General features: G+C 25.1%; 1 protein-coding gene across 2 annotated transcripts; it reads right to left on the bottom strand.

The window, feature by feature from the left end:
* Positions 1-7: 7 nt before the first annotated feature.
* On the bottom strand, positions 8-9,491 carry LOC112684564. 2 transcript variants are annotated; one of them, XM_025556146.1, is made up of 13 exons: positions 9,152-9,491; positions 7,068-8,588; positions 6,461-6,586; positions 6,293-6,389; positions 5,906-6,090; positions 5,719-5,829; positions 5,278-5,655; positions 5,104-5,203; positions 3,883-4,001; positions 2,223-2,960; positions 549-1,337; positions 297-404; positions 8-209 (listed from the first exon to the last, which is right to left on the bottom strand). In XM_025556146.1, exons 2-11 carry the CDS (start codon positions 8,562-8,564, stop codon positions 747-749), a joined length of 3,942 nt encoding a protein of 1,313 aa, XP_025411931.1. In that variant the 5' UTR covers positions 8,565-8,588; positions 9,152-9,491; the 3' UTR covers positions 8-209; positions 297-404; positions 549-746. The 2 variants fall into 2 exon arrangements, with proteins under 2 accessions (XP_025411931.1, XP_025411930.1); XM_025556145.1 differs by having other exon boundaries at positions 297-1,337.
* Between the last annotated feature and the right edge of the window lie 309 nt (positions 9,492-9,800).

Below are 9,800 nucleotides of genomic sequence, written 5' to 3'. Positions count from 1 at the left end.
CTATATATAACTGTCAATAATAACTTTATTGATCCAATTACCAAGGTATACATGATATCTATTAAAATCTTTGGAGAAAGTTAAAAAATGTTCGATATCCACCCTGGAACTGTCAATTGCTCTAGAAGAATGGTTCTTTCTTAACCAAATAAAATAAATGAGAAAAAAAATTCAAATCACTAATAGCTTCTCCCTTCCAACAAATAAATCTAAAACAAGAATTCAAATATTAATTAATTTACTATTATTATCCAATTTTTAACTATGTATTAAATAATAATAATAGTAAAATGTACTTAATTTGATTCAATAATGACACCAAATCCTTTGTTTAAGTAGGATAATTGATAGGTAGATACTTTGTGAGAAAACTTGATCTTTACATTTATGATCATAATATCCAACTAAAAAGATAAACAATAAAATGTATCTAAAATTTACATCATGAATTGTATTTATCAGTTAGCTAGATTTCATTTATGTTTGGGGTTAGAGTTTGCTTAGATTTTAGATTTTATTAACAGTAATCATTAAATATTTGTACAAACCTAAATATTATACTTAATATCTGAAGTTCATCTGTACATTTGATTTAACAAAATATTCATGAAATACATAGGAAATTCAAAGTATTTAGTTAAGGAAAATAATTTTAAAAAAAGTATTATATGTACATGAAAGAACATAAAATACTAAAAATAAAATTCATGTTATTTGATAAAATTATATTACAAGCTTAATGTAAATTAATAATATTGGGCAGCCATGTCTTCAGCATCAATACCAAGCATAGCAAGCTCATCTCCCTCAGATTCATTGCTATTTGTTTTCCTTATATATTCTTCTTTTGTTCCCTGAATATTTGGGATTTCCAATTTATTATTATCATCGTCGTCATCATCATCATCATCATCATCATCATCTTTATTAGATTCTTCTTTACCCATCATTTTTTTCAAATGTCTACGTTTTCTTTGTGATGGAGCATTTTTCTTTTTTTTTCTCTCAGGTAAAATATTTACATTATTTACAAGATCATAAGTCATATTGAATGGATGGTGAATCAATGTATTATGTACTTCAGGATTAATTGATGAGTTTATCAAAGGTACAGCAGAAGTATCACTGCAGGGAAAAATCATGTTTAATGCAGTGTTTAAATCTTGAGGTAAAGTATTAGTAGTGTGTGGTTGATTATACATTTGTTGCATTTGATTTCCTGATTGAATTGTGTTTAATTGTGATACAACAGAATTTGTTTCAGAACTAAAAATACCATCATTATTTTCATTTTCATCATCAATATCCATATCAACTGGCAGTATTTGCTTTTCAATCTGAAATAATTAAAAATTATATTTTTTAAATTTTTTAATTAAAATTTTGAAATTAATTAATAATTAAAACTTTATAATTTAAAAGAAAAATATATAAATTTTATAATAAAAGCTAAAATACTTATGAATTTAAACATTACATAATTTAATTAAAAAAAAAATTGATACTAAACTTGCTCGTATACATTTTTTTCTAGAAACATTGGTGCAAATTACAAGGATACTAATGGTGTTAGCACCCTGAATTTATAAACTAGTACTTCAAATCCCATCATAATAACACATAATATTTACATACAATTGTTAGGTGCTTATGCCCTCCCAATAATAATTTTGGATGATAGTGATCATGTTAATGTAGCTATTTATTTATATTCCTATATTCTTTCCAAATCTAGTTCGTCTTCTGAGTGTTTTCTAGTAACGTATGAACATATGTTATCCCACAACAATTTACTTATTGAGATGTATTCAATGTTAATAAAGTATACTTATCCCATTCACTCTTAGGTGAGAAAAGGAAATTTTATATAAATTATAAAAAAAAAAAAAATTAAAATAATTGGCAAGGATAACAAAAGTAAAAAAAAGTGATTCATATAATAATTTCAGTATATAGTACATATAAAAATATATATACATATATTAATCATTTATATTCTTTTGTAAATAATAAAAATAAAAATTGTAACTGCGTTTGTCATCTTAGTTATTGCAACTATTTTTTTTTTACTAGATTTAAAAATTACTATGGCCATATAAAAGTTAACATCTAAAATAAATAAAAGACTCACTATAATGTTATTTAAAACTATTCAAAGTCAAAATTTTTATTTTGAACTATAAAATCTGTTCATAATTAATATGTTTTTTTCAATACTGTACCTTTTTTTCATTTCCTGTATTAATTATTTTTTCTGTTAACATTTTTTGAATAGCCACAGTATCCATACAATTATCTTTAGGAACATCAGTTGTACATTCTATAGTAAAATTGGGTATATCTTTTGCACATGAATTTGTTTTCTTTAATATAGGTTTAGCAAATGGCATTTTTCCAATAAAAGGTAGTTTAATTTTGTTACGATTAGATAAAGCAAGGCTTTCATCTTTTTTATCATACAGTATAATTGGTTTTGGTTCTTCAAGTCTTTGTTTTTTCATATGACGAACATCTGATGAAGATTTATATTCATCGATTTCATCAGTTTTATTTTTATGCAATTTGTCCTTAGATTTTTGTACAGTTTCCTTTAAAGTTATCATACTTTTTTCTACTGGTAAATCAACTGGTTTCATCCAATCTGATAGTGATACATTATTTGTATCATTACTTTCTTTATCAGGACTTAATTGATTCTTTAAATCAGTGTTTTTTCGGCTTCTCTCAAATTCTTTTTTGAACTTATCACGATCCCGATATTTTTCTTTTTCTCTATCTTTTTTTACATCTTTCTCAAAAAAAGATTTTCCAACTTTAGATTCAGTAGTATTTAATTGTGGATGTTCTTCTTTTATTGTTTCATGTTTAGTTGCACAGGTCTGTGATAGAGATTTCTCAAAAGCACGAGTTCTTTTTGTAAGCCATTCAATTTCCCAATTAGGTTTCTTTGTAATTAGTTCCTAACAAAAATTTGAAAACATCAATTATAAATAATATATTTAGAAGTTTATAGAATATATAGAAATATAAGAAATAATTAATGGTCTATTAACTAATGTTAATGAAAAAAAACACTTTACTATAATTATTAATTTATAGGTTCTTAATAAAATAAAAATGTTATATTCAGAGTGAAATGAAGAAGCTGTTGGTTTTGTAATTTTTTAGTGCCAGTGTACCAGGAACTTCAATGATCACAATCATAGTAATTTTTGATAGAAAATATTGTACAGTTTGTTGTTTGCTATACATGAAATTTTTAAAAATATCGTATTTTTTTAAGCTTATACATATTTTAAATTTCATGTTTTTCGAGTTTTTTTTTAAGTATAAATAAAATATTAATTAAAAATTCTTGAAAATTCAAAACTAAGTTTCTTCTACATACCTCTTACTGGTTAATGAAAAAACAATTGTGTGTAATTTCAGATTTTTTTTTTTAGCATTTCAAATATTAAATTTTAACCCTCAATTTCAATACTTTGAGCTTGAAAATTAAATACATTTTCTCTGTAAACATTTTTTAACCGCAAAGGAGCAAGTTTTATAAGCATTATAAAATCAAATTTTAATGAAATCGTATATTACAATGAATTTTCATCATATAATAGTTACTTATAAAATATTTTGTGATATTAACACATTATAAAAAAAACCTAGATATTTCTCGCAAAAGTTGAAACATAAAATATTCAGAAATTTGGTTCTACAATAATATCAACCATCTTTAGAGATATAAATTGATAGAACAATCATCTTTCACTCAGATTCGTTTTTTAGAGAGTAATGGCAATTTGTTTCAAGTTTAAAAAGACCAAAACAATAATTTAATTCACTTGACCATAATCTTTTTTTTTCAAATAATAATATTAAAATAATTACTGCATATAAATCATTATGGCGTTTAGATTTAAAATGTGCTGATGCACAATGAAGATCTCCAATCCAAGTATCACAAAGCTTGCAATACCAAGCACTAGTTCCAATAAAAAACTCCAAACCTATAAATTATTTAACATTTCACAAATTAATTTTATATTTAATACTTATATTACTTACATATAAATTTGAAAATTTTCTGGAGTATGTAAATGTTAGAGAAAATAAAACTTAATAAAATAAATTAAAGTGTACTAAAACATAAATGTTAAGGACAATAATATGCAAACTCTATACATGAGTTATATACAGAGCTGTCCTATCTAAGGATTATAGGGCCCTTGACAAATTAATTTGGGGTCTCTCAATCATCACAAACATATTCGAGTATGATAAAAAAAATATACATAAAGTTTTTAAAATATAGATAAATATAGTTTTCCAAACTTCAACCAATCAAAATCATTTAAATGCATCAATTAAATTAATTACATTTTTAATAACTTCTCAAAAACGTATTACTATTTACCAAATTTAATAAAAATTAAATTTATTTCAAGATAATTTATAAAAAGCAATAGAAAATAAGAACTTAGATATTGTTTAATTGATACTTACGCTAAAATTTTTTTGAAATTTGGATAAAATTATATCATACTCTGGTAATAACCATACTAAATTAGTTATAACTATTAAGAAATTAGAATAACTGAAAATGTAGCCTATATTATAGAGCTTAAATATAAAATTAAGTTATTTTAATTTAATTAAATTTATTAATATTTCATAAAGAAAAATAGTTTAGAAATAATATATTATATTAATTGATATTATTAATATCAATCTCTAATAGGGTAACACCGAATATTTTTAATCAATCTGTACTTAAAAGGAGCCCAATTTAAATTGAGGCCTGGGGAAAAATAATTTCATTGCCCCCACCCCTAGTTTTATATATTTGTGGGGTTTCTCCCAAGACTGCAAGAATTCTCCACCCTCTTGTTTTATTATTAGTATCAGACATGATTTGTTTTGCTTGTCAGCATCATGGCCACAATGTAGATCGTGCCATGAGTTGTGTTGTTTTGTTCGTATGGCTAATATTAATAAAGGGAAAATATTTTACTCAGATTCGTGTTTACAATTGTTATTATTTCACCATATTCTACATATTTATATATATATTTAACTATAATTAGTATATTAAAAAATATGAAAAAATACCTTTGATGGGTACACGTTTGGTTGGTAGTTCAGGATTTTTTTCAGGTTGTATCGGTTCTGTTTGAGAATCATGCCAGGGTAATTCAACAACATTTAATTCCTAAAAAGAATAATATAATCATTAAAAATTAATTTTTATTAAAAAATAATATATATTTCATAGATATAGCTAACCTCAAGTGTTGTTTTATGTGATTCACTATGCAAATGAGTTAAATATTCTTTTGCTGTTTTAGGAAAAATATTACAAGGTTGACACCAATGAATGCAGGAATCGCAATATACATAGTTAAATTTAGGTAATTTATCAATGCGATTTTTTTTTTTGTTAGTATCATTTAACTCTTTAATGTTATATGATTTTTTAGAATCAGTTTTTTCTTCATCTGTAGATTGCACTTTAGAGAATTTTTTTGATTTTAAAGGTTTGTTTTTTTTTTTTAACTCTTCTGAAGATGAAGATGAAGTACTTTTATGACGTTTATTTATAACAGAAACTACATCTTGTTGCAACGTTTCTTTTGTAGTTTTTATAGACTCAGATTCTGTTATCTAAAATAAAATTATATTCAATTATAGTTCAAATAATATAATACTTCTATTTTCAAAAATTACTAATTTTTTTGGTTCCACTTTTTTAACTTCTTTTAAAGAATCTTTTGGTATCATAGTGTTTAGTACTTCAAGAATATTATTTACACCTTTAATTTTTCCATTAACATCATCCTACAATAGATAAATAATTTAATGTTTGTCAAACTTAAATAATACAATTATACATGTCTTATTAATTAAATATTACCTGGGCTTTTCGATTCTTTTTCAATTCATTATTATGACAACCATCAGAATTATCTAATTTAAATTTATCATATTGTATTTGTAATGTTTCAAGTTCTTTTTTTAAACTAAAAAGCTTAGTTGTATATGTTTCACGTTGCATATCAAGAATACTATCCTGAGAACTTTTAGGCTGTGTATCTGGTACTAAAATCAAAAATGCAAGTATAAAACTTAATATAGAAAATACTTAATTTTAGTTTTTAAAAATAATATCTTTTATTACTTAGTACTTAAATGTGTATTTAGTAGAAGAATTAGCTGGAATTAAAGTTATAATTAAAGATCAAAAAAAAATTTTCGCTAAGAAAAATAAAAAATAAATCAACATCAGAAATAACAAGTATACCTGGGGTAATTTGAGTAATATTTGGAGGGGGTTTTGTAATATCTACAACTTGTTTCAAATCTATATTATATAACCCTTGATTGGTAGATTGATAACCCTGTGTAAAAAAAATCATCCAATATTTAATAGTGTTTAATATGTACAATCTTAAAGAGAAATAATATTTACTTCTACTGGTTCAAGATTAGAATGTGCTGGATTAAAACCAACAGATTTTTGATCATATTGTTGAAATTGTTGAAATGGTGTTCCATATTGTTGGTACCCTGGTGGATACCATTGAGAACTTTGAACCTATAAGTACAAATCTTAATACACCTTAAGACTATAATATATACACATATACACAGGCATATGTTATACATATATAGTGGAGACTTTACATAGTTAATTTTTTTTATGGAACCACGAAATTTTCATAAAAAAAAAACTCATACTCCCATGTTTATAATAATCCATGTACATATATTATAAAAGATACTATTTTAGATAAATAATATATTTTCTAAATGTAAATATTGATAAATGTATTTGACAAAAATTGATTTATAGGTATTAATATATATTTTTTTTTTTTGTTAATAATAAGCAAATCCTAATTTTGTTAGAAAATTTTGTCATAAATTATATCATGGATACTGGATGTTAAAAAATTGTATATTTTTGAGTTTGATGTAATTCCCTCTAGGACTATTCTAAATTTCCCATTACAAATTTTTCATACATTAGTTAATATTAAAATGTGTGTTTTTATTTATTTTTATTAGATACTTACTGGAACTTGTTGTCGTTGTTGGTATGCTGTAAATTGAGATGTTTGAGGTTGAATATAATTTGATGTTGAAGGATATGTAGAATTTTGCATTCCTGACCATTGTGAATTATAAACTGGTAAACTACTGGGTGTAGCATGAATGGAAGGCGGAGGAGGTTCTTTTAAAATAGAATTAGATCCTCTAGAAGATGAAGAAGTCTGAGAATATCGGGTTCCTAATTTATTAGACTGTTCTGGGTTTAATGGTGGAGTATCACTTTTATCAGAATTAGTTAGAGACATTGACCTAGTTCTCTTAGTTTTCTTTTCAGGTTCAGAATCAGATGAAATTACTTCTTGAACATACAATATCTCTTTATTAGTTTTCTTAGAATATAGATCATTAGATAATCTATCTTTTTTAGGCTCAATTAATGGAGAATTTATCCAATATTCATCATTATCAAAGGTTAAATAATCTTTTCTGCCTGGTGTTTTTGGTATCTTAGGAATAGATTTTTCTCGGATTGGAGAATCATCCCAATTATTTGAGTACACATTTTTGGTTGAAGTCTTAGAAGTTGGAGATTTTTCCCAATATTCATCTTTATCTTTGTTTGAATATTCTGGTCTACCTGGAGTTTTAATACCTTTAGAAGAATAATCGGATCGTTTTGACTTCTTTATATCCTTTTTATCATTTTTATCAGCTTCAATCCAATAATCATCATCACTTTTTTCAGCATAATCAACCCGACCAGGTGTCTTAGAACCTTTAGAGGCTTTTAATTTTTCTACAAAATCATCAGAATTATTTTCATCTTCAGAATTACTCTTAACAGTCTGTTTTTTGTCAATGGTTTGATTGCATTCATTAGGAGACCTAGGATGCCGTGATGGAGATCTTTTCTTGGGTGATTTTTGTTTTGGTGAAGTATAGCGTCTTGATCTAGTAGATGTTCGTGAACGAGAACGAGAACGATATCTACTTGGTGATCGACGTCTTTCAGGCGAACGGGAATAACGTCTATGTCTAGGAGGAGAATGATATGGTCTTACACGATACTGACTTTGTGGTGAATGATGTCTTCCACGATCACTTCTATCCCAATAGTTGTTTTGGTATGGTCGCCTATGACCTCTATATAAATGACCAGTTGGATTTCTATATTTTGAATCATAATAATCTTTTTTATCTTTATATCTCTCTTCATTTTTTTCACTTGTATCATCATCCTTTTCCCATTTATTTCTAGGTATCGGTGAACCATCTTCTCCATCATGTTTTTTTTTTATAGTATCTTTTTCGGTGCCCAAAGGAGATTCCCATGATCTTTCTTCATGTGAATCACTTCGATCATTGTCATTGTATGAAGAAGATTCATACTTATCTCTAGAACTAGATCTTCTAGATCTGCTTCTCATTGGACGTCTAATTCCTCTTCTACCACGATAAAAACCTCTAATGAATGGGCGACCACCTCTAGTTCTTCTCATTCCTCTACCACCTCTATCCATTTTTTTTAAATGATTGTTATCACTCTAAAATGTGAATTTATAAATTACATTAATAAAATAATAAAATACAATTTTTTACCATTCAACAATAGCAATATGAATAATTATAGACATCAACTACATATAAATATTAAAAATGTATGAATATATAATAAATATAAAGTGTACCACAATCAATTTAAAACAAGAATTTCATACAAATCTGGACAAATCAGATCAAATAATATGCAATCTATTTAGCTGTTTTTTTAAACAATTTCAATATAAAATTAAGTATAAACTACACATTCAACATATATTATGTTTCAGTATTATAGTAAAATTTAGTAAAATATTCATAATAATGTTATTATGATAACAGGAAAGAATGGTCAATATTAAACTTTTGTTTCCTAAAAAAATAATACAAGGGATCAAATCCTCTTTGACTCGCACATAAATACTGGTTTTTTAAGTCTATAAATATAAAAAAATTTTTATGAATGATTAGGGCTGTTCTCTTCTTAATAGGACACCAAAACAAATACACCATTCATTAATGATTGTTGATAAACACACTAATGGTAATTAAGCAAGTAATATCTTACCTTCAATTTATATACACTTGCAATATTTATAGTAATGTTATATCGATAGACATGAAGATATTAATAGTTAACAATAATAACCCTATATGTAACTAAATAACTGATTAATTTAAGAAAACCGGTAAAATGTACTAAATAATTAGTCATAAAATAATATCAATATCAAAAATGAAATTATATAATCCATTAAACCATAGCCTACAATCCTATACAAATCGCATTAAAATAATAAATGGTTGGCGAGTGTAGTGACATTGTTACAAATAGTTTTGAAAATATTCATAACAAAAAACATTTGATGAATTATTTCACACAACAATTTTTGACATTTATAAACATATCATTATTTAAGGTTAATTTTTTTATGATAAAACATATAAATCAACAATAGACAGAGACAGTATATCCAAAATTGAAAATAATAAATTAGAACTGATCGGCATTGCAAAATGCAATTGAATCTACTACCAAGATTTGTAGATTGTGGTATAGCATTCTGGTAGAGACATTTCGATAGTACTTTTCGATTATTTAATAATGTGATTTCGTTAATAATTATTAATTTAAAATCATAATTTCCAAAAACTAAAATACATATTTTAATGAATTTAAAATTTTAATACAAACAATTACTTTTTTTAAATTGTTT

Source organism: Sipha flava, unplaced genomic scaffold (genome assembly GCF_003268045.1).
Source record: "Sipha flava isolate LNK unplaced genomic scaffold, YSA_version1 252_pilon_pilon, whole genome shotgun sequence".
NCBI lineage: Eukaryota > Metazoa > Arthropoda > Insecta > Hemiptera > Aphididae > Sipha > Sipha flava.
The sequence above is the reverse complement of the archived record's forward strand: the minus strand, read 5'-3'. Positions and strand labels throughout refer to the sequence as shown.

Bases quoted from the DNA above. Each gene is read 5' to 3' on its own strand.
- LOC112684564 (XM_025556145.1), bottom strand. From the start codon at position 8,564: ATGGATAGAGGTGGTAGAGGAATGAGAAGAACTAGAGGTGGTCGCCCA. The intron at 5,204-5,277 runs GTTAGCTATATC...TATTCTTTTTAG, and splicing joins CACATAAAACAACACTTGAG to GAATTAAATGTTGTTGAATT. The intron at 4,002-5,103 runs GTATTTTTTCAT...AATAATTTATAG, and splicing joins CAAACGTGTACCCATCAAAG to GTTTGGAGTTTTTTATTGGA.